At 47.9% G+C, this 23,797-nt stretch overlaps 1 protein-coding gene and 1 non-coding gene across 2 annotated transcripts in view; both read right to left on the bottom strand.

Annotated features, from left to right (window-relative positions):
• ABCB10 (ATP binding cassette subfamily B member 10) overlaps positions 1-23,797 on the bottom strand; it is a 55,578-nt gene that overhangs the window by 4,197 nt on the left and 27,584 nt on the right. Inside the window, exons 3-11 of the mRNA XM_065893940.1 lie at positions 18,671-18,871; positions 17,694-17,896; positions 13,834-13,968; positions 12,931-13,077; positions 11,805-11,940; positions 5,495-5,590; positions 4,101-4,310; positions 2,167-2,246; positions 833-1,013 (exon numbers count right to left, since the gene is read on the bottom strand). Coding sequence (XP_065750012.1) covers positions 833-1,013; positions 2,167-2,246; positions 4,101-4,310; positions 5,495-5,590; positions 11,805-11,940; positions 12,931-13,077; positions 13,834-13,968; positions 17,694-17,896; positions 18,671-18,871 — 1,389 coding nt within the window. The remainder of the gene's footprint in view (positions 1-832; positions 1,014-2,166; positions 2,247-4,100; positions 4,311-5,494; positions 5,591-11,804; positions 11,941-12,930; positions 13,078-13,833; positions 13,969-17,693; positions 17,897-18,670; positions 18,872-23,797) is intronic.
• TRNAG-CCC (transfer RNA glycine (anticodon CCC)) lies at positions 3,246-3,318 on the bottom strand. The gene has a single exon. It is a non-coding gene; the product is annotated as a tRNA-Gly (tRNA).

The raw sequence follows: 23,797 nt of genomic DNA, 5'->3' as shown, positions 1-23,797 counted from the left end.
GAGCTCGTCGTGAAAGGAAGTACAGTTGAATATTTGTAATAAAAAAAAAAAAAATCGGTGTTTCACCAAAGATTTACTCCTCTATCCATTGGTCCCACTTCTGTACTTGAAAGCAATAGAACTGTTTTCTCTTTCCCTCCTGGAAACACCGCCCCCAAAGGCGATCTGACCTGCGGGGTGAGCCGATACCATGGGCCAGATGGTGCCACAGCCCTGCGAGCCCCCATTCGTCCAGGACGGGGCAGAGCGGACTCCACCTGGGCCAGGTCTGGACCAGGGCCTGTCTGTGCACAGCCTCACGCTGAGAATGCTTTTTATGTTTTAAAGGAGTCGTTAAAAAATAATAAGAAGACTGTGCCAGAGACCACGTGTGACGCACAAACCTAAATCATCTACCCTCTGGTCCTTTACAGAAAAGTTTGTAAGTCCTGGGTCTACACGTAACCTACGGAGTGAGGGATAAGGAGCCCCTTCAGCTGCATGTCTGCCCTGATGCAGTCTCTGCCTCGCTGGACAAATCATCCTGCCATCCGCCGTATCTGTCTTATTTTGTACAATTTTCAAGGATCTCGAGTTACAAAACGTATCTTTTCTGGGACGAGAGAAAGCTGCTGTGGCTGAGTACTACCCAGTGGGACACCAGTGGGAATCTGGAAACATCTCTGGGGTAGAAAGTGAAAGGAACTGGGGAGTTGTCCACATACAAAAGAGATGTGAGAAAACGAAAAAGGTTAATTTCATAAACTCTAAGGACAAGAGCCTAATTAGAAAATAACACTGCGACAGGAAGTGTTTAGAGAGTGTTTGCTGCAAAGGGGTAACAAAAAGGTACCTGAGAGGAGAACGCCCTTTTCTCCAACCACAGTGTTGAACCCTTGAGGGAAATGTCGGATGAAAGCAGCTGCATTGGCTACACCAGCCACTTTCTCTACCTGCTCGGCCGTCACCGAGGAAGGGTCGTCTGCACCATAGGCAATGTTCTCCGCAATTGAGCAAGAAAACAAAATTGGTTCCTGCACATTGGAAATAAAACGTATTTACTGCAAATTGCAACAGTCTAGTAAATACAGTGGAGCTTAGTACAATACTTACAGCTAAGACACTAAACGGTTCCCAGAGAATATATACTGTTTTTCTGGTTCATTCTCCATAAATATACCCCATGGGCGATTAAAAAATTCATGCATTAGCACAAGCAGGACTGCCTTTATCACCTGTAGGTCCCCCACTGCAGGACACAGGGTCCCACAGTAGCCACCTGCAAGCGTCCGGCATACAGCAGGCGCTCTGTAAATGCAAGTTCCCCTCCCCGAGGAGGACCCTGAGCCCGTCTGCATTCTCCAGCTGCCTGCCTTCCAAGGGCAATGGGAGAATCCATTTATATCACTTTTTGATATACACACAGAGCAGAAGGGAACGTGGCATTTGGACAGAGCTATTCTGTGGAATAATGCTAAAAAGCAAATGATCTCCCAGCTTCTTTCTCCCTCCCTAATAAGGCTGTGGCACTGCCGTTACCCTTGCACCACCGAGCCAAGCCCCCCGTCGCTGCCCCCCACCAATGGAGTGGTGCTGAGGGAAGGCTCATTAGAGGAAGAGGCTCAGCAGTCGGGGTGCTTGGGTTTGCCTGCAGTGCACGAAGCTTGGTGATAAAAATACCAATAGCTGTGTCAAAACTCCCCTGCACCGAGTGGTCCTGTGAAAACAGCCTCATCAAAGACACCGCATTCCATCAAGGTTCTTGAAATCTGCAGCCTCTTTGCAAGGAGACCCTGGCTCTGGCTACAACCTTTGCTTGCTTGTCTCAGAAACCCATTATGCAAAACAGTAGACCGGCTAGCAATGAAAATGAGAATTGAGGAAGAGCCAGAAGCAGCTAAACAGTTGTATCTTTTTTTTCTCCCCAATCTTCTAGACTATCTGCATTACAAAGTAATGCCAGTTCCCAGCTTCTGATAAAGTCAACGCTTTGAGTGGTTAAAATGTTTAAAGTCTTCAGGAAACAGCACTATTTACAAACCTAAACAACCTGCCCTGGAGACTGGTTTCATACATCTAGAAAACTTCCATTCCTTTTCTTTTGAAAGGTTCAAGACCAAGAAAAAAGCAAATGACAAAAGCAATTTTAAAAGAAAATGTAATAAAAATGGAGCCCTCTCCTCCTACCTGACTCACTGTCCCAATCCTGGATCTCAGCCAGACTGGATTTAGCTGACGGATGTCACGGCCATCAAGACTGATCGTTCCTTGCAGAGAAGAAGGAAAGAGTCACTGAGTGTCATGGGGCCAATGACTCATGTAAACACAGAAAGGCTCTGGTGTGAAAATTCTAGACTCAGTTTTTTAAAGATCAGATACTCAAAATCTCCAAACAGAATCTAAAACCAACGTATTTTAGGGAATTTCAGAGCTAAAAGGGACTTTTCTGGATTGTCCATGCCTACTATCTCCCTGCAGTGGTTAGATGACTAAGCCCACCTAGCTCATCCATCCGGCTCGCCTTCCCGAGTAAGCACAGCTGGAGAGTCTGCTGTCTGCAGCTAACGCTCTGACACGGTGGCAGGGTGTTTCAACAGTCAGATGTAACGCTGTGACCTCAGCTGACAGAATTACCTCTACACCTTGAGGGAACGCAATCATGCTTCCCGATGACAATGACAGTGACCAACACAAGAAATCCCATTCCTTCTCAGTTAGGTGAGTGGCATTATACAAGCCAGCTGTAAACTTTCACAAACCTACAAAAACCTGAGGTCTTGACTTAAAAAGTGTAAGTGTTCTATAGGCTACACAAGGCAGGAATGTAAGTGTAGTTGCTTTTCTCCTTGATTTATTCACCGTGATGAAGAAACCAGAGACTTATTATTTTGACTTGATTTGTATCCCACTCACCAGGATTTTTCTAAACTCAGAATTTTACAGCAAGTAGAAGGTAAACCAAGGCAGTGATTCCAGAGGCAAACAGTGTAGTAATACCCATTTTAATGCACCTGGTGGTTCTGTGGGTCAGGATCTGTGAGTCAGATAATTACCTGGCACATAACCAGCTCTCACACTGTTGTAGCCAAAAAGACCATAAGACATACTCTTCAAATTCACGGTTTTATTTTATACGGACAATTGTTTTCTTGCTGAGAAATACCATTCTTTTTTTTTTTTTAATATTTATTTAATTTTACTTTGGCTGCGTTGGGTCTTAGTTGCGGCATGCGGACTCTCAGTTGCGGCATGCATGTGCGATCTAGTTCCCTGACCAGGGATCGAACCTGGGCCCTCTGCATTGGGAGCGCAGAGTCTTAGCCACTGGACCACCAGGGAAGTCCCCATCATTGTTTTCTTAATCCAAAAACAGACTATCTTCTCCGAGCTCTGATACAAAGTGTGTGGTGATGGATGTTAACTCGACACGCTGTGGTGATCATTTCACAGTATATACACATACGGAATCATTACGCTCTACACCTGAAACTAATATGTTGTAGGTCAACTGTATATTTTAAAAAGATATAAAGAAGTAAAATAATGTGTTCTTTGCTCTGAAAGCTGCTATAATCCAGTTAAAAATTTAAAAAAAAACCTGAATGAGAAAAATCCGTAAGAAAATCTCTACTACCGCAAGCAAGCTTCAATGGAGCAGTGGCCCAGAAGTGAATCAGTGACGGCCACGTGCCGTGTCTGCACACCAGCCCCAGGCAGGAGGACCGCAGGGCTTCAGGGAGAGCCCGGGCTCCTGCACAAGCTCAGGGCCGGCACAGAGTGGCATGTACTCATGGTGCTGCCGTGGCCGGTGGTGCTCAGCAGCCCCGAGGCACCTTCTCGGAGCCCCTCTCCCGGTGGAGGAAGCACCACACGGGAGATGAGGAGGTGGGGTTCAGGAAGTCACTCTGGACCTGAGTGGCGAACACAAGATATACAACGTGCCTGATGGGCCCTCTGTGTGAGCTGCCATAGCCCGAAAGTGAATCCTCTGTTTGGGACTTCCTTGCTGGGAACAAACCCTCTGTGTTCAGAACTCACGCACTGCACGGCCCCTGTGTAACCTGACCCTCTCTGGGGGCTCAGGAGAGGCCTCCCGTCCTACAATGTGCTCAGCCACTCACCAGCGCTGGCGTCGTACAACCTCAGCAGGAGAGAAATCACTGTTGATTTGCCAGAACCACTTGGGCCAACCAGCGCTGTGATGGATCCTGCTGGGATAGAAAGGCTGAAATCCTGGAATATGGGCACCTCTGGGCGAGCTGGATAGGCGAAATGCACGTTCTTGAACTCCAAAGCGCCCTGGAAGCTCTTCTCGTTTAAAATGGCCCCCTCTGCAAGGGAAGATGGAGCTCCAATCACTCAGGGCAAAGCTCAGGCTCACAGCGGAGCCCAGTCCCCGCCTGTCTGACTGCAGACGCGGCCCAGCATGGCGAGTCCTGGAGTCTGGGCTCTTCCCGGGCAAGTCAGGAGGCCTCCGACCAGCGCTTCCCTGAACCCGCTCTGCATCGGCAGTACAACCATACGCCCGCCACCTTGCTGGAGCCTCGCAGCCCTGAGAGGTAGAAGTCCCCATCCCAGTCTTACTGACGGGACGCAGAGGTGAAGAGGGGCCAGCCTGCCCGTGCCAACCGAGCCGCGGATGGAGCTCCCAGCCCGGGAGCCATCCGGGCGAGCCCAGTGGCCTTCTCCCTGTATGCCGCCTCTGCGGCTCCCTTGTCTAGGGTTTACCTCACCTTCTCTAAATCAATGTTTTCAGAGGATGATGATGAACGGGCGGGCGCTGCACAACAGCCCCGGAGCTAGAGGGGGGTCAGAGGTCTGCTCTGTCCTGTGTAACCTTGCTCCTGACTTGGGAGAAGGGGCTCAGTCTCTCCCAGCCTGTCACAGTGGAGAATACTGGGCGTTCACTGCTGACCTGGGGCCAACTGCCAGTACCTAGGGATCAGCGAGCAGCTGGCAGTGGCTGCCGCTCCCAGCCCCGTCCCCCGACCCCTTGGCTGGCTGGCCCAGGCTTCCCGGGAAGCAGCTGATGAAGGAGACAGCTCCAGCCAATCAGCACCAGCACCCTCCACCCCACCCCGAAGCCAGGCAACTCAGAGGCTTTTATACGTGTGATCCCTCTTCCTGCCTCCCTCCCCCTGCCTACACGAACGTCAAAAGCACCAAGGGAGACGAGCCTGGGCACTGGCCGGGCCCTCCCTATCTGCACCCCTGAGCTGTACTCACTTCTACCCTGCTGTCGGTGATAGCAAGTCGCCTGCAGGGAGCTAAACAGTGGCTGCCCGCCTTGTGGTCAGTCCCCACGCCTCCAGGGACGCCCTGGGGCCCCAGGACAGCGCCCAGCAGCTGTGCTTCCTCACCGCCCACCCCGCTGACGGCCCTGTCCCTGCCCCATGCAAGGGACAGCGTCCCGCTCCAGCTCGTCCATCCCAAGTGGGGCAGGCAGCTGGTGTCACGGTCCGAAACCACATTTGTTTAATCCCAGCCAAGAGGAGCAAACCCATTTCAGACCCACCATTGAAAGGAAGCTCCGGCTCTCTCTCGAGGAGCTCCCAGAGGCGGCCCCCGGCACCCAGGCCCTTCATCAGCTCTGAGTAGAAGGAGCTCAGACCTGGGCGAGAAGCAAAGGCACACGTCTATCACTGGTACCAGGAAACGGCCCTCTGCTACTCCCGCACCTCTGGGAACAGTGACCACAACCTGCTGTTAATACAGAATCTGATTTGAAGCAGCTACCTGGGAATCCATCAGAGTTCCCTCAGTCTCATACCCTTGTGTTCCTTCAGTTTCTCCTCCTCCAATTTCATTATTTCTAATAAGAATTTAATGTTTGGTCAGATCTGGGAATTTATAAATACATATAGTCATACTAATCAACCACTGAATTAAAATCACAATGTTAGGGCTTCCCTGGTGGCGCAGTGGTTGAGAGTCCGCCTGCCGATAGCCGGGGACACGGGTTCGTGCCCCGGTCCGGGAAGATCCCACATGCCGCGGAGCGGCTGGGCCCGTGAGCCATGGCCTCTGAGCCTGCGTGTCCAGAGCCTGTGCTCCGCAACAGGAGAGGCCACAGCAGTGAGAGGTCCGCGTACCGCAAAAAAAAAAACAAAAAACAAATCACAATGTTACATAAAAGTCTACCTACTCAAAAACATAGCAATATAAATAAAATATAATGCTTATCCCATACTTATAAGGAACTTAAGGTACCTCAATATTCATTTAAAAGACATATCCACATAATCAAACCCTCCTTTCAGACACTCAACAAATACAACTTTGACCAGGCTAAAAACTGAAAAGAAATTTGGCAATGTTAAATACTCCAACCTCTTCTTTTTTTTTTTTTTTTGCGGTACGCGGGCCTCTCACTGTTGTCCCCTCCCCCATTGCAGAGCACAGGCTCTGGACGCGCAGGCTCAGCAGCCATGGCTCAGGGGCCCAGCCGCTCCGCGGCATGTGGGATCCTCCCGGACCAGGGTACGAACCCGTGTCCCCTGCATCGGCAGGCGGACTCTCAACCACTGCGCCACCAGGGAAGCCTCCAACCTCTTCTTAAAGCCACCTTTGAACTATGATTTAACTAATGATTTAAACTCCAAGTACACTCCATGTCAACTGCCAGAACATATACTTGTAACACTTTCCCTCAGTAATGATGCTGAAAAAATGCAATTCAAATATTCTGTCTAAGGTATACGGTTATTTATACAAGATACGGTGGATTAAAACCTTCAGGTTAAATTAAGAATGCATTGGTCAGAAACAGAGCCACATACATATAGTCAGTTGATCTTTGACAAATGAGCAAATGCAATTCAATGAAGAAAGGGTAGACTTTTCAACAAATGGTGCTGGAACAACCAGACATCCATGTGCAAAAAAAGATTCAGGACACAGACCTTACACCTTTCACAAAAATTAACTCAAAGTGGTCTAAACGTAAAACGCCAAACTATAAAACTCTGAGAAGATAACATAAGAGAAAAACATATATGACCTTGTGTTCAGCAATGACTTTTTAAGTATCATATCAAAAGCACAATCCACAAAAGAAAAAAATACGGAAGTTAGAGTTCATTAAAATTAAAAACTTCTGCTCTGTGAAGGACACTGTCAAGAGAATGAGAAGATGGGCCACAGTCTGGGAGAAATTATTTGCAAAAGACACATCTGACAAAGGACTGGTATCCAAAATACAGTAGTTCCCCCTTATCCGTGGGGGATACGTTCCAAAACCCCCGTGGATGCCTGAAACCGTGGTGCCCCATATATACTACAGCTGACCCTTGAGCAACACAGGGGTTAGGGGCGCCAACCCCCTCGCATGTGAAAATCCATGTATAACTTTGTAGCAGGCCCTCTGTAACTGCATCCGTGGATTGTGTAGTACTACAGTACATACTTATTGAAAAAAAATCTGTATAAGTGGACCCTCACAGTTCAAACCCGTGTTGTTCAAGGGTCAACTGTATTTTTTTCCTACATACACATACTTAAAGTTTAATTTATAAAGTAAGAGAGTAACATTAATAATAAAATAGAATTATAACAATATACTGTAACAAGTCATGTGAACATGGTCTCTCTCAAAGTATCTTGTACAAATTAAATGTCTTTTCCAACTTAACTAAGCAGTGTGGTGTAACTTTTGCAGTTTGAGGTGGGACAGCAACACCAGCATGAATTTCTTTTCCCTTCTTCACAATTTCATGACCAGAAGACTCATTCTTACCATAGATCTCAGTAACCTCAGCATATGATTTTTTCTCTTTCTTTAAGAAATCAAGAACTTTCACCCTTTCACTTAAAGGAAGCACTTCATGGCTTCTCTTTGGCATATCTGAATTGCCAGCATCACCACTCTTGCAATTTGGGGCCATTATTAAGTGAAACAAGAGTCACGTCAATACAAGCACTGCAGTACTACACAGTGCATCTGATCACTGAGACGGCTACCAAAAGACTAACGGGTGGGATGCGCTGGACAAGGGGATGGCCCGTGTCCCAGGCAGGAGGCAGGACAACGTGAGATTTCATCATGCTACTCAGAATGGTGTGCAATTTAACATTTATGACTTATTTCTGGAATTTTCCATTTAATATTTTCAGACTGCAGTGGACCACAAGTAACTGAAACTACAGAAAGTGAAACCGAGGATAAGGGGAGCCTATTGTATACAAAGAATTCTTAAAACTCAACAATAACAAGCAGCCAATTAAAAAATGGACAAACAGACATCTCACCAAAGAAGATACACCCATGGCAGATAAATATATAAAAGGATACTCTGCATCACGTCACCAGGGAAAAAAGCAAATTATGACAACAACGAATCTATCAGAACAGCAAATATCCGAAATCCTAACACCACCAAATGCTGGTGAGGACGTGGAGCAACAGGAACTCCCATTCTGGGCTGGTGGGAGCGCACAGTGGTGCAGCCACTTTGGAAGAATGTCTGGCGATTTCTCACAACACTAAACATACTGTTACCGCATGCAATCTAGCAATCGTGCTCCTTCGTGTTTACCCAAAGGAGAAGAAAACTTGTATCCACACAAAAACCTGCACACAAATGTCTACAGCAGCTTTATTCATAATTGCCAAAACTTGGAAGCAACAAAGATGTCCTTTCAATGGATAAACTGTGGTCCATCCAGACAACATTAAAAAGAAAAGAGCTATTGAGCCATGAGAAGACATGGAGGGACCTTCAATGCCTACTACTAAGTGAAGGAAGCTAAGGTGCAAAGGCTCCACACTGCATGATTTCAACAACACGACATCTGGAAAAGGCAAAACTGTGGAGACAGTAAAAAAATCAGTGGTTGCCAGGGGCTGGCAGGAAGGAAGGATGAATAGGCAGAGCACAGAGGATTTTTAGGGTAGTGACACTGCTCTGTATGATACTACAGTGGTGGATCCATGCCCTTGTACATTTGTCCAGACCCACAGAACGTACAACACTACGAGAGACCCCCTAAGGTAGACTCTGGACTTCGGTGATAACGTGTCGGTGTATGTTCATCGATTATAACAAATGCACCATCTGGTGGGGGATGCTGATAAATAGGGGAGTCTGTGCATGGGGGGCAGGGGGTCTATGGGACTCTCTGTACTTTCGGCTCAACTTTGTTGTGAACCTAAAACTCCTCCTCTTTTTTTGGCTGCGTTGGGTCTTCGTTGCTGCACGCAGGCTTTCTCTAGTTGCAGCGAGCGGGGGCTACTCTTGGTTGTGGTGCGCAGGCTTCTCATTGCAGTGGCTTCTCTTGTTGCAGAGCACGGGCTCTAGAGCTCAGGCTCAGTAGCTGTGGCACGTGGGCTCAGTAGTTGTGGCTCACAGGCTCTAGAGCACAGGCTCAGGAGTTGTGGCACACGGGCTTAGCTGCTCTGTGGCATGTGGCATCTTCCCGGACCAGGGCTCAAACCAGTGTCCCCTGCATTGGCAGGCGGATTCTTAACCACTGTGCCACCAGGGAAGCCCCTAAAACTGCTCTTTTAAGAAGTCTATTAATTGGAAAGAAGGAAGGAAGGAAGGAAAAGTCAAGGGAAAGAGTTGGAAGTAGTTCACAACATAGTAAAGAGTTTAGACTCTGGAAAACAGAAACAAAGACAAAATGGCCCTGGATAAACAAAATGTGGTCTATCCATACAATCGAATATTATTCAACCACAAAAAGGAATGAAGTACATGCTACAATGTGGGTGAACTTTGAAAACATGCGAAGGGAAAGAAGCCAAACACACAAGGCCACAAACCATATAATTCCATTCACGTGAAATATCCGGAATAAGTAAATACATACAGATAGGAAGCAAACTGGTTGCTAGGGGCTGGGGAGGGGGGTATAGACTGCTTGATGAGTATGGGCTTTTCTTCGAGGTGAGGAAAATACTTTGGAACTAAACAGAGGTAGGGGTTGCACAACACTGTGAGTGTACTAAATACCACTGAGCTGTACATTCAAAAATGAGTAAGTCTGTGTTACGTGAATTTCACCTCAATAAAAATGTAAGAAAAAAGATATTGGGTTTGATAAGAAGATGTAAGAGCCTTCTCTGGTATAAAAGAAACAAGCATGTTTTCCTTCAAATAGCACCTCTGACCCTCTCGCAACAGAAAATAAATGTAGAATTTACTGTGGGTTTTTTTTCTTTTCAGTAAAATCTATTCTAAGCAGGAACCAACATATAAAAATTCTGATTTATTTAATAAATAAAACAGGATTTCTTGATTGCAGATTCATTACGGAATCACGCTAAACAGTGAGCGTCACAAAAACATTTAAAACCCAACTCAACCTGTAACAGGTCCCTACAGTCCCGCCCACACTTCACTCCTCTCTCCACCTCCACATAGCAGGAACCATCAACCAGAGCCGTGGGGTGGCCTGTGGCTCAGGAGGCCGAGCCCCCCGAAATCTCAAGCACAGACAAAGCCTCAGCAGCACGTCTGTGACCAGGGGAGGTAACTGACTCCCAGGGGACGGGAACTGTGTTTCCAACCAATTTCTGTGCAAGACACAGCTATGAACCTGGGACAAAAGATAGGGCAGCAGAACACCCCAAAACAGAGGTAGTGTCTATCAGGTCAAGTACTATGGAAAAAAGGAGGTGTCAGCAGAGGGACTAAGAAAGATCAAGACAAATGTGGCAGAAAACGCAAGACTGGGGGGGGGCAGGAGGAAAGCTGACAGTGGTCAAGCGTGGACCGTGCACAGGAAGGCCACAGAGAGGGAAGGTGGCGGCAGACAAGTCCGCTCTGAGGTGGGACAAAAGGCTGAAAGGAACCCACCCACACGGGTGTGCGAGCCTACAGCCCGACAGGCCCAACCCAAGAGACGGAGAAAAAAGAGAAACACTGTCATTGCTCTGTCCTCCTGAACTGGCCCTCTCGCATCCCAAGTCACTCAGCACCCGGAAGTGTCTTGATCAGGTTTGTCTTCAAGACCAGCCAGAGGAACTAAAATGCTATTTTTAAAGGGGTCTCTGGAAATCTCGGTCCAGAAAACATCCTCACTTGCCTGCAGATGTCTAAGGAAAAGCCTATACCTTTAACCAGTAGAAAACCCTGAAACCCTGAAAACAAGAGTGTTGGGCTGAGGTGACCCCTATGGGATACCTGAGCTCCTTGAACCAGACTTCAGTGTTTATCTAACCTTTCCATCTCTTTTCAAAGAGAAGAAGGAAAACAAAAAGCAGGAAATCATCTGCTCCCAGTTGGCTAGGGCCTCAGGAAAGCTACGGAAAAGAAAACCTCGCAGACTCCATGGATCTTGCTTCCCTTCACTCAGAAGTGGACGATGAAAGCTCATCGGAGAGACTCTTGACAAAAGCAAGCAACTGTGCTTCATGTACTTTATCGCTTATATTTGTGATTGTTCACTAGTTTTGAACATGGCTGACTTTGTACAGAAGGAACTTTACTCCCCACCAGTGACTTGCCCATCATGGAAGCATCACCACCAGAGGACGGGGGTTCCTGTACATGCCTGTTCACACCACCCTACGTCCCCAGCATCCATCCTACGGTGAAAGGGAACAGGCTGCCCTACATGCAGCTGGAAAGAGCTCCAGTGAGACCCGGAGCTCCACCAGCTACGGGGGGCCTGCAAAACCCTGGAAATTCCAGACCCCAGGGAGGATCCCACTTGTATCTTTGCTCTTTCTTTCAAAGTCAAGTTGAAGTAACATTCTAGGAGAGGTTTTTGCAGTTAGTTAATTGATGAGAGGTGGAGTAATGGGAAAGTTAAGTTTTCATTTCAGAAACTATAACCCTATTTTTGATTTGTAAACCCCCAAGCCTATTTAAATTATATACCTCCAATGCTTAATCCAACCCAGAAAGCATACATTAGGAAGGAAGAGAGTTCACCCACTGTCATGTGGGCACTGCCCATCAGCAGTCCTCCTTTGTACAGGACGGAAAGCACGATCAGGTTCCCAGAGAGCCCGGTCTGTTAAGGGAAGAAAACACAGAAGTCAGGTGGGAACCAAAGTCGCCAAATGCAAAAAGCATTTACATGGCCTATAATTCCCTTTATGCATTTCACCATCAAGCAAGATTTTTCCAAAATACTAAATAAGTTTTAATCTGAATTTAAAAATACTTTTGAAATATCACAATATTGAAGGAAATAATCTCATTAACACAGAAACCTAAACACTAAGTCACCCGTCAGATTCCTATTTTACTCAGTCTAATCAATTTGCAAAGGAGAAAAATGATAGTAAGGAGGCCTTCCCTAACTGGAGGAAATCAGTACACTGTACCGTGATGGGCTGGGCAGGCTGCACTGAGAAGCTAGAGCCCTGCATCTTGCTCACCTGCCCTGACCTGCGTTAGGTGTGTGGTCTCTGTAAGTGCTGCCTCCTTGGGCCTTCCTATCCGTTAAGTCACGGCTGTTACTGAATCACCTCTAACGTTCTAATATGTTTGAACATATTATGCATTTGCCATCATGGTGATTTTCTAGTTCGGTGTCCTACCCGAGTTCATTGTGATCAACGTGATCAATTTTCTTATACTTCCTTCTTGAAATACACCGAGATTATTTTGGTTAATCCTCAGTGGGTCTCAAACTGCCTGCATCAGAATGACCTGGGGCTAAATCACGGATTGCCAGCCCCACCCCAGGAGTTTCCAATTCAGGACATCCTGAGTGGAGCTGAGAATCTGCGTGCCTAACCAGTTCCCAGGTGAAGCTGACATGCCTGGTCTGAACCACACTCAGAACCAGTGCCCAATCCCACCCTGTCTGGGTCTCACCACCTTTCCTTTAATTACATTTACTTGTTTTCCTCCTCCTTCACAAAAATATTTTAAGGATGGTAATTCTTACTCTTGAGGGAGAAGCATTTTCTATGTATGGCAAGATTCACAGAATAAAAACCCCTCCCAATCATAACGTCTACCCTTTCCACTCTTTCCAAAGTGATCTACTTACTGCTCCAAAGAAACCAGCCCGAGCAAGTGCCTCTTTCCTTGCTAACTGCATCACATGGTCCACTTTGCTGGTGTATTTCTCTATCTCAGTCATTTCTTTCCCAAAAGCTCGAACAGTTCTTATATTTCCAATACGTTCCTCAGCTAGCTGGGAGAAATAATACATATATTTCGAGGGAGGCAAAATTAAAATGTGGTTCTCATTTTTAAGATACTATCAATAGAAAGCTGCTCATGATATGCAACTAAGTCAAAAATAGATTACAAAGCAGAGTATATGATAAACAATCCTGTTTTTGGAAACAAATATATATCTATACATAGACACATATATACAGGTAGATAAAGAGATAAATGGGAAGGTAGGTAGATAGATAAAGAAATATATTTTACGTAGTGCAAAAGACAGATGAAAAGGATAGACTCCAAAATGTTAATAACATTCATTCTGAGAGCTAGAATTATGCATGTTATTTTTTCTCTTTATATTCTCAAAATTTTAGTTTCAAAATATGCATGGTTTTGTGACATGAAAATATAAGTTATTTTTAATTTTTAAAAAAGACAATACTGGATAGCATTACAAAGCTACCTTTATCAATTAATGAAGGACAGAGTATCATCCAGAAACTATTTTCAGAATATAATTAGCTTTTTCGTCCTATAAGAAATAGTGACAGTAAGAAGTTCACACAATGTACAGTCAAGTGGGCCCAACGCTGAGGTGTGGGTACTAATCTAGTCTAGAAGGCAGAGTACTTTGTGTTGCTAAGATCCGGGGGGCTAATGTAAGGAAAAGGAAGTACTTTTTTGAAAAGCTTCAGCACATCCCTTAGGGTCTGCCCACCGATACCCTGGCTCTGAGTTCATTCAAGTGGAGACCACACCAGGGAGGGGCCTTTACCTGAGTGGCTTGTGCCAGGGAGTCCTGAGTGACTTTGGTCAGTTTCCGTAGGTATCGGCCATAAAGCACAGCAAGGACGGATATTGGAGGCACCACACTCAAAACAAAAGTGGCCAGATTAGGGGAGACAAAAAACTGTCAAAAACAAAAGCCAAAAGGTATTGTGTTACACAGAGTAGCAAGACATTCTCACTGCCCGCTCTAAGTGTGTGTGTGTGTTGAAATTAACAGGCAGGCTCAAAGGTGCTGTCTCAAAATCGTACGTCCAGTTTTGGTAGAACTTTTCAAACATTTTCAATCTTCACAAAGCCCCATGAATATTCAGCCTGCCACACAGGAGTGACCGACAGAGAGCTGCTGAAGCAAGGGAGGGGCTCTTTTACCCTCCACTGCTGCACCACTACTGGCACAACGCAGGACCAGTGCTGCGTAAATCAGGCCACGCTGTTCACCGACAGAGAAGGGCGGCAGGATGTGAGCAGAGGAAGGAGGCCGCCTTCTGCTCCACGCTGGCCAGATCACACCAGGAGTTCTGCATTCAGGTCCAGATCAAGGGCTCTGAACAACCTGAGCAGTATCTCACTGAAATGACTCAGGTGGCAGCAAGACCAAAAATACCCACATCATATGACAGAGTTGACAGAGGACTTGGCAGGGGGTGTAACAACCAAGTTAGAGCTGTTTCCGCGGCTCAGAGGACTGCAATCGCAGTCGGATGGATCTAGACTCAACAAAAGGCGGAGTCTCCTAACAACTGGAGTTGCTCGAAGGGGAAGTAACACAGTGGGGTTTTCCCGTAGCCAAGCCTGCAATTAGGTGATTGTATTTTAAATGGTACTAGCATCTCTTCGACAAATTATTAATTATAAAACAGTATCATCAGTACAAGGCTCTCCTAAAATGCTGAGGAAAAGCTGCAGACTGAAATGTAAAGTAAAGGACGAAGCATGCAATCATTCACTTATTTACTCATTGGTTGCCTAATGCTGTCATGCAGTGAACACTATTCTAGGCACCTGGGATATAACTGACCCACGTGGAGCTTCATCCAAGGGGACAGCAAAGGTGAGAGTCGGAGAGCAAACAGGAGAGAGAGAGAGAGTGAGAGAGAGAGAGAGAGAGAGAGAGACAGACCACAGGGTCATGTGGTCTTGGAAGAGCAAGTACACAGAGGCCCCGAGGCAGCAATGAGCTCAGCACCTTGATCCATGGGACGACCCACCCTGAGCAGACAAGCAGACGCTGGGATGGCAGTGGCCACAGGACACATGCAGGGGCAGCGAGGCACCCAGGCAGGTCTCAGCACAGCCCAAGCAAGCCCTCTGCACGGGGGGCAGGAGCATCCCTTGGTGCCCCCCAGGCCCTGGGGACGGGCTCAGAACCCTCCCTCCCTGTGCTCCGGTTCCACGCTTAGAAATAACCTTCTGAAGGATATCGCAGGGTGCTGTCATACAAGGAGCGCTGGAGTATCAGGACACACATCTTAATGGTGGGAGGGAGACCCCCGAACGTAAATTACCAAACTGGCAGTATGGTACAGACATCACTAGGTTCTTGGGAGCAGGCTTACCATAGTCGGGTCCAGGGAGCCCATGAGAAACAAAGCACACAGGTCCCAGGGGATGCCCCCTTATGAGGCCCTGCTATGAGCTGAGTGTTTGTGTCCCCCCAAAATTCATATGCCTTTAGCCCCTATGGGGCTGGACTTGGAGATGGAGCCTCTAAGGAAGGAGTTAAGGTAAAATGAGGTTATAAGGGCGGGGGCCCTGATCTGATAGGATTCGGGTCCTTAAGAGAGGAGACACCAGCGAGTCAGCTCTCTCCCCACAGGCACGGAGGAAAGGCCTTGTGAATGAAGCTCACAGCGAGAGCATGGCTGCCCACAAGCCAAGAGAAGAGGCCTCAGAATGAACCTACGTTGTCAGCACCTTGATCTGGGATTCCCAGACTCCAGAACCATGGGAAATAAACTTCTGTTGTTTGAGCCCCCAGATGTGGTACTTTGCTATGCAGCTCAAGGTACTAAGGCTCCCTCCCTCTGATGAGCCACCTGCCCTACACTGGGACTCTCTTCACCTGCTACAAAAAGAGGTTCCCAGCTCTTCCTGAGCCCTGGACTATTAATATCTGGAAATGGTGCTTTAGTTCAGGAGGGCCCTTCTCCCAGAGTTTTGCTTCTCTCTTGGCTGGGCATACATAAGATTTCAAAGCTGTCTTCCATTCTGTATGTCAGATCTTACAGGCTCAACATATCCCTCTGCTCTGGACTGAATGCCCTGTGGGACACAGGACAGAAACCCAAGCTTTCCCACCTGTGAGAAAAGATCAGTCACCGTCCTCATTCTAGGGGTCTAGAACTGTGCTAAGATGACAGACAGCCTCTCACAGCTACTGAGCACCTGAAATGTGGCCAGTGTGCTGGGGAACTAAATCTTACATTTTATTTAGTTTTAATTAAAATTTAAATTTAAAAACTGATACTCCATTTCTATTTAGTTATTGGTAAAGTTTTAAGAATGTCTGGGAATTTGGGTATGTTAATATACTTTTTCAACCACAAATTTTATGAAATCTAAATACAGATCAGGTATTCCCAATGAAAATTTAGCATCCAGATTTAGATGTTCCGTAAGTATAAAATACACACTATATTTTGGGGGCTTCCCTGGTGGCGCAGTGGTTAAGAATCCGCCTGCCAATGCAGGGGACAAGGGTCTGAGCCCTGGTCCGGGGAAGATCCCACATGCCGTGGAGCAGCTAAGCCCGTGTGCCACAACTACTGAGCCTGCGCTCTAGAGCCTGCGAGCCACAACTGCTGAGCCCGCGAGCCACAACTACTGAAGCCCGCGCGTCTAGAGCCCATGCTCCGCAACAAGAGAAGCCACCGCCATGAGAAGCCCGTGCACCGCAACAAAGAGTAGCCCCCGCTCGCCACAACTACCTGCACTAAGCAACTAAGACCCCAAAATAAATAAATTTATAAAAGAAAACACTATATTTTGAAATCTTAATATGAAAAAATAATTTGAAATATCTAACAATTTTTATATTAAACACATGTTGAATTGATAATGTTTATATTAAGTAAAATTATTAAGATTAATCTCATCTCACCTTTCTTTTCGCTTTTTTTTTTTTTTTAATTTTTTTTGGCCACACCACGCAGCTTGTGAGATTTTAGTACCAGTTCCCTGACCAGGGATTGAACCCGGGCCCACAGCAGTGAAAGTGCCGAGTCTTAACCCCTGGACCGCCAGGTAATTCCCTCTTTTTGCTTTTTAAAACGTGGCTACTAGAAAATGTACACTGGCACACGTGGCCTGCACTACATTCCTACCGGGCAGCCACGCAGGTCTGAAGAGACCACTGGTGTGAAGAAGGGAGCTGGGCTCAAGCCCCCAGCTAAGGAAGGGACACGGGCCTGGGTGGAGCGGGCTTCCCTAAGGGAGGGCAGAGCTGCCTGCGTGCAGGAGGGGACCTGCTCCTGATAGGAGGAGGAGAGGAAACGAGGCCTCCGTCCCATCCAGACGGCAGTGGCAGCTTCCTGCCTTAGGGGAAGGAACTGACACCCCTCCTCTGACCCACGCTCAGGACCTGAAGGCCCTCCCACCACTTTCACACGTTCTCGGAAAACCCAGGCAACAAGGTAAGTTTTTCTAAATGCCAACGGTCCGTTCTCCAGACAGGAATTCATGGCAGAGAAGTGAAGGCGCAGGTGCCACCAAGGAAGCAGATGCTCCAGGTCCCCGCGGCCTCTGCGACAGCGATGAGAACAGCTCAACGGAGCGCACCTCATGCCTGAGAAGAGGGCGCGGGCCGAGCCCCAGCCGCAGGGCGCCCCGTCAGCCGGGCCGACATACCATCATGCCAACGCCAATGGAAGCCTGGGCTCCGGCCCTGAGCCCGTCCGAGAGGTTCTCGGTCACCGACCGCCCCAGCAGGGCCGCGTCCGAGGACAGGCGGTTGATCAGCTCTCCGGTGCGCGTCTTGTCAAAGAAAGCGACCTCCTGCTTCAGAACCGAGGAAAAGAGCGAAGCTCTCAACCTATTCACGATGCGCTGACCTGCAAGGCAAAGAGCAGTGGCATCGGCTTGGGCTCAGTCGCTAACATGCAGCCGCGCGGCCTGAGGTTGGCGCCTCTTCTGAGCCGCAGCCCCGGAGGCCTGTCTGCACCCGCTCGGGTGCGGTGGGAGCCCGGGCGCACTGAACGGCACGTGCTGGCGACCAGCACCGATCTCCTCTCGGTGCCCACAGCCCGAGGATGCCGAGGACAGGATACAGCGGTAAACGGAATGTGACCAAGAGACTTTCGTAAAGTATAACTTACAGAGAAGTTTTACGACCTTAACTTCTCAAAAGCTAATTTTGCTTCTCCTTCGCAATCCTTTCCTGGATTTAACTTCGAATGGCAAGAACTGGTTACTTATCTACAGAGTATTTCATCAGCTAAATGGCCAGCAACCGACTCGGAGTCGGGTGTCCGGGCTCTAGCGTCACTGTGGTGTCACCGCCTACTAACAAGCAGGCCTCACAGTTAACACCGACCACTATCAGCCGGCTCCGCCTGCAGGGGCGGCACAGCGCGGGGCACGTCCCGGCTTCTGCGGCCGCCTCACTCAAACCTCCCGGAAGGCACACAGGCGACTGCGCTCCAATTCACGGGAGAGGCAGGTTGAGCACAGAGCACATGATCTACAACAATCCCCAGCCCAGTGTTGGCCCTGCCCCCCACGCGGTGGAGGAAGAGAGGACAACATGGGGGCCGGAGCACAGGGAACCCACGAGATCCGCCCCCCCAACCCCCACCCCATGTGGCCCAGGAGGTGGGTCGTGGCACCTGACGTCTGCATGAGGTAGACGCGGACGGCGTTGGCCGCGGCGCCGCACAGGAACACGCCGCCGAGCGCCAGGGAGAGGCGGGTCAGGCTGGAGCTGTAGTCCGCAGAGGGGTTTGTGTAAATGACGTCGATTATCTTCCCCAGGAAGAAGGGGGCGGACATGGTGATGACACTGGACACCGTCAGAAACCCAACTGCAGCTGCAAAACACAAGCAACTCTCCGGTTCATCGGTGCCTCGGCCAAGGGGCAGGGTGCTGAGTTCATCACGCTTTTTCCCGAATAAACTTTTCAGAGCGTGTGATGCTCTCAGATGATGGGAGTCTCCTCCCTTTAGCTCCTGGACCCCTGACTAAAGGGAAGAACCGAGTAGTTTCTGGGGCCAGATCAGGCAGGATGACTGTAAGGGCACTGATCGTCCCCAAGTACCCAGACAAGACGGCTTTTGCTTTACCCTGGTCTGCTGCTCTCTTCTTCCCCAGGAGTAACTGACAGCTAACCACAAAAATCCGTTCCGGCCTCCCTCCCGAGGTGATATTTTTCCTACATTCGTGCTACACACTGTTATTTCCTGGCATCTAACTGTATCTTAGCTTGAAGATCAAACTATGCAGGTAAAGCTCTTGATTATGTCTAATATTTCAAAACACTCGAACCTTTGGAAAGCAGTTATGGGCAGCCATTACACATGTGATACGTTCCTTCTTAATATTATTGCTCTGGGAAATAAAGTACCAGAGTATGAGCATGATAATAAAACATGTAAGAACACAACTGTTCACACGCCTTAAAAACAAAAAAGACACAGGGCACAGTATCTTTTCAGAAAAGAAAATATCGAGAAAATCCAATTAGGAACAACATGTATCAGGTAACAACATTCCTAACAAGAGGAATGCAAATTTACACTACTACACTTTCATCTAATGACTGGCAAAGATCAAAGAGTTTGACAGCATGGTATTGGTAAAGCTGTGGGAAAAGAAGCATTTACACTGTTAGTGGGTGTGCAAACTGGTACAGTTGCAATGGCAGAGCGATGTGATCTTATCAGTCAAAACATAAATGCAGGGCTTCCCTGGTGGCGCAGTGGTTGAGAGTCCGCCTGCCGATGCAGGGGACACGGGTTCGCTCCCCAGTCCGGGAAGATCCCACATGCCGCAGAGTGGCTGGGCCTGTGAGCCATGGCCGCTGAGCCTGCACGTCCGGAGCCTGTGCTCTGCAGCGGGAGAGGCCACAACAGTGAGAGGCCCGCGTACCACAAAAAAAAAAAAAAAAAAAAAACATAAATGCACATTCCCTTTCATCCACCAATTCTACCTCTAAGATTCTAACTTACAGGTACACTCCCATATGTGTATGCAAAAAATGTACACTCAAGGGTGTTCATTATGACATTGCTTATCCCAGCAAAAGATTCAAAATATCCTAAACGTTCATTAATGGAGAAAAGTTAAATCAATTATGGAGCATTTATTTTATAAATATTATGCAGTCGTTAAAAAGAACGAGGTGAGTCTATACGAAGCGACATGAAGCCATCCACCAAGATACACTGTTAGTGAAAAAGCCCAGGACACAGATGTTAACATCTGTGGCACTTTTTTGCTTGTTGATTTTCAAGTTCATGAGTGCACAGAATATCTCCAGGAGAGTAACAAGAAACAAGTAACAGAGGTTCCTTCTGAAGAGTGGCATCGAGTGACTGGGGCAGGGCACGTCCCACTGTGCACCTTCTGAGTTTGGTCCCGCTTGGGGCCCAGCTAGCTCCATCACTGGAGAATCAATGTGGGTTGAGCCCTGGGGAATGGGCGCTGCCAACACCCTGCAAACAGCTTCTCTATCTGTGTCTTGCCTAATGCTCACACTTCAGTGAAAGGCTTTACTTTCACGAAACCTTAATAAAAAGAGTAGAGAATGAACGCAGTGTGAACCGGTTGTTCAGTTGGCAAACAGAGCTCTAGGAGGAATGTGAGCCTGACTTAAGTTGGGAACATTGCACACACTCTCTCCCCTCCTGGGGGTCTTCTAATGGCCTCCCCTCAAGGAGGCCTGCTCTGCAGTCCTATCTGTTAATACAGACCCAAACACAGCAGCCTCGCCCTCCATTCTCCTCCCAGCACTTCCCAACGCTTCACTTGTCTACTGTCTCTCTCCAGTAGCATAAAAGATTTCTGTCTGTTTTGTTCACTGTTGTATCCCCACTGCCTACAGGGACAGGTATATAGGAAAAGCTCAATAAATATTTGTTGGATGAATGAACAAATAAACTGAACTTTGGCAAAGGAGGCATGAAAGCGTTATCAGAGTTCGACAACAGCCTAAAGAGAATCTTAAGATCTGGTGGCTCAGGAAGTCCGTGTGTGGCAATGACTCCTTTACCAGAGCCAGAAAGCCCATGTGACTAGCTGAAAACCCCTTTTATCACAACCGAACTGCATAACGTGAACCTAGCCAAGGGCCATTTCCTTCTGCTTTAAGACCCGGGGTCTTGTTTCAAATCGCCGTGTTCCTGATGACAGTGCTCAGAGGGACTGGAAGCCCGAAGGGTGTAGGAGGCAAGTGTAGCTCGGGTTCTGCAGGGCACGGTCGTGGCAAACGGGCTGCTCCAGAAAGCAGTGGCCTGGCGAGCCGGGGGTTAACCCGAAAGGCCTGTTTCATCTGTCATCACCAGCCAGCTTCTCTGGTCTGTTTCTTCCCTTTGGCAAATACTTCAGTAAGTGTACTGTATGCAGAGTGCCATCAAGGTCCATCTCTCCCTCCCGCCTCTAGTTTTCAAACTCAAAGTTACAACTCCAAAATAAGAACCTGTATATCATGAACACACACTAGTTCTTACACAGTAATGATAATGATTACAAAGAGAAAGGAATTGGGCTGAATCAAAATTCGTTCCAGGATCTCCCCTCTTTCCTTTTAATTAAAAAAACAAAAACAAAGAACGATTGACAGCTTGTCTTATTGCCATTTGCCTCTTTCTTCTACAAGTTGAATGTATACAAAAGTTAAATTTTTTTTTTCAGCGTTGGGTTAGCTGGATTCCTGTTAATTAAGGTTTTACTACATAGCACCATCTCGGACATTCATGAATCATGTAGATTTGCGCCACAACTATCATCTCTGATTCCTCCCCAAACCTGACAAGCCAAGTATACCATAATCCTTCTAGAAACTCTTCTCCACCTTTTCTCCATGGTTAAACATCTTGCTTGTTCCTATCCTTGCTTGACGGGTCCCAAGCAACTGTCATCTGTCTCTTGACAGGTATCTTCAAGTATCTTTCCGTTACCCTCATTCTACTGCATCACAGCGTTCAAAGAATAAGAGAAATCTCCTCCAAAAGAAAGGGGATGGAAAACCTGAAACAGAGGCTGTTGGGAGAAGGGCTGTGGCCGGTAGACAGCTCCTGGATGGACAGGTCTGGGGGGCGGAGGAGGCTCTCAAGCATGTCTATCACCACTGGATACGGGACAGATCTTTTAATGACTCGTCTGCTCACTGTGCTGGGCAGGTGCAGCTACCCCCATGTCACTCAAGTACTAAGGCACCAACCACCCACCACTCTCTGAAGCATTTGATATGCACTCTCTCCAACAATGCTTTTATCACCCTCATTTTTGTTTCCAGAGAGGAAACTCAAGCACAGAGAGGTGAGGGAGCTTGCCCAAGGTCACCCAGTTCATACACTGAAGAACCACATTCTGAGACAAAGCTTGTCTTCTCCGTCTTCTCACATTCCAAGCCAAGAACACAGCAGGGGCCTCGCCTGGGGGTGAGGGCAGCCAGGGAGCAGGAAGGCTGCAGGATAAAGCTGGAACAGAGACTCTGGTGCAGAGAAGTACTGAGAAATAAAGTGGAGGCATACTAGGCTCCGGGTTCAAAAGTAGAACTGGGACTCTGCAGCAAGGCAGGCCTAAAAGGGCCTCGGGCTGGGGAGTGAGACAGTCAGATTTGCCTTTTACATGATCCACTCTGGCAGCAGAGTGAAAAGAAAGGACCTGAGGCTCCCCTGATCCAGGCGAGAGGGGAACTGGGGTGAAACGGGGAGGGGCAGAGGGGATACGGACGGTGACAAGGACTGCAGATATTTTTAAGAACTAGATTCTACAGGACCTGAGAATTTCAGATTTGGGAAGCATGTTGGGAAGGTCAGTTCTGAAGTTGGGACTGACAGGGTCAGTGCCCTACCTCTGCCATCTAGCTGTTTCACCTTGAGTGGGTCACTCAAACTCTCTGTGCCTCAGTTTCTTCATCTGTCAAATAGCAGTAAAAAGAACCCCTCCCTCACAGAAATGTTGTGAGGAGAAATTACACACACACACACACACACACACACACACACACACACACGTAAAGCCTCTGGCCCAGTGCCCAGTACCTAGTAAACAGTAAGTATCCGCTATTATCTATATTTCAGCTGTCACCGCAAGGCGTCAGGAATGACCTGTGTCCCTGCCAGCAGCTCCACTCTCTGACGGGTGGGACAGAGGAGGAAAGGAGCTTTCTGTGTCTACAGGGAACAAAGGAGTAGAGGCCCGGTGCAGGCTGGAGGCTGAGCTAGCCTGGCATCTAGCTAAGCTGGCCAGGGCAGGAGGTGAAGGGGGCTGACAGCCAGCAGGAAGAGGACGGTGAGGAAGCCTCGCGGGCTCGTGGAGTGACCTGGAGAACAAAGGTCTGGGCAAGGCCAGAGCATCGGGTGCTCCTGTCCACAGAACTTAAAATCTTCCAGCTGCCACATTTCAAAGAAACTGGTAAAATTAATTTTAATGCTGTATTTTATTTGTATATTTGGATCCAATATATCCAAAATATTAATCAACATGCGATGAACATCAAAAAGTAAAGAAAGTTCACCATTTTTTTTCCATACTAAGTCCTTTCAAAATCTGGCGTGTATTTCCGTCTTGAATCACCTCTGACTAGCACATTTCGCAGCACAGATACAGAATGTTCATGTTTTCTCTGCAACAGGGCACTTCCGTAGGGCTTTCTGGAGCAGTCTCCATTGCGGAGGCTCAGCCTCACCGTCCCACCAGTGCTGTCCTTGTCAGACCCTCTGTCCCAACTTGGGCTGCAGGAAACATGCTTCGCCCTCTCCTTGCTTACCGGACCCACTGGTTTCACCAC

Source organism: Phocoena phocoena, chromosome 16, assembly GCF_963924675.1.
Source record: "Phocoena phocoena chromosome 16, mPhoPho1.1, whole genome shotgun sequence".
Classification (NCBI taxonomy): domain Eukaryota; kingdom Metazoa; phylum Chordata; class Mammalia; order Artiodactyla; family Phocoenidae; genus Phocoena; species Phocoena phocoena.
This window is presented reverse-complemented; position numbering and strand designations above follow the sequence as displayed.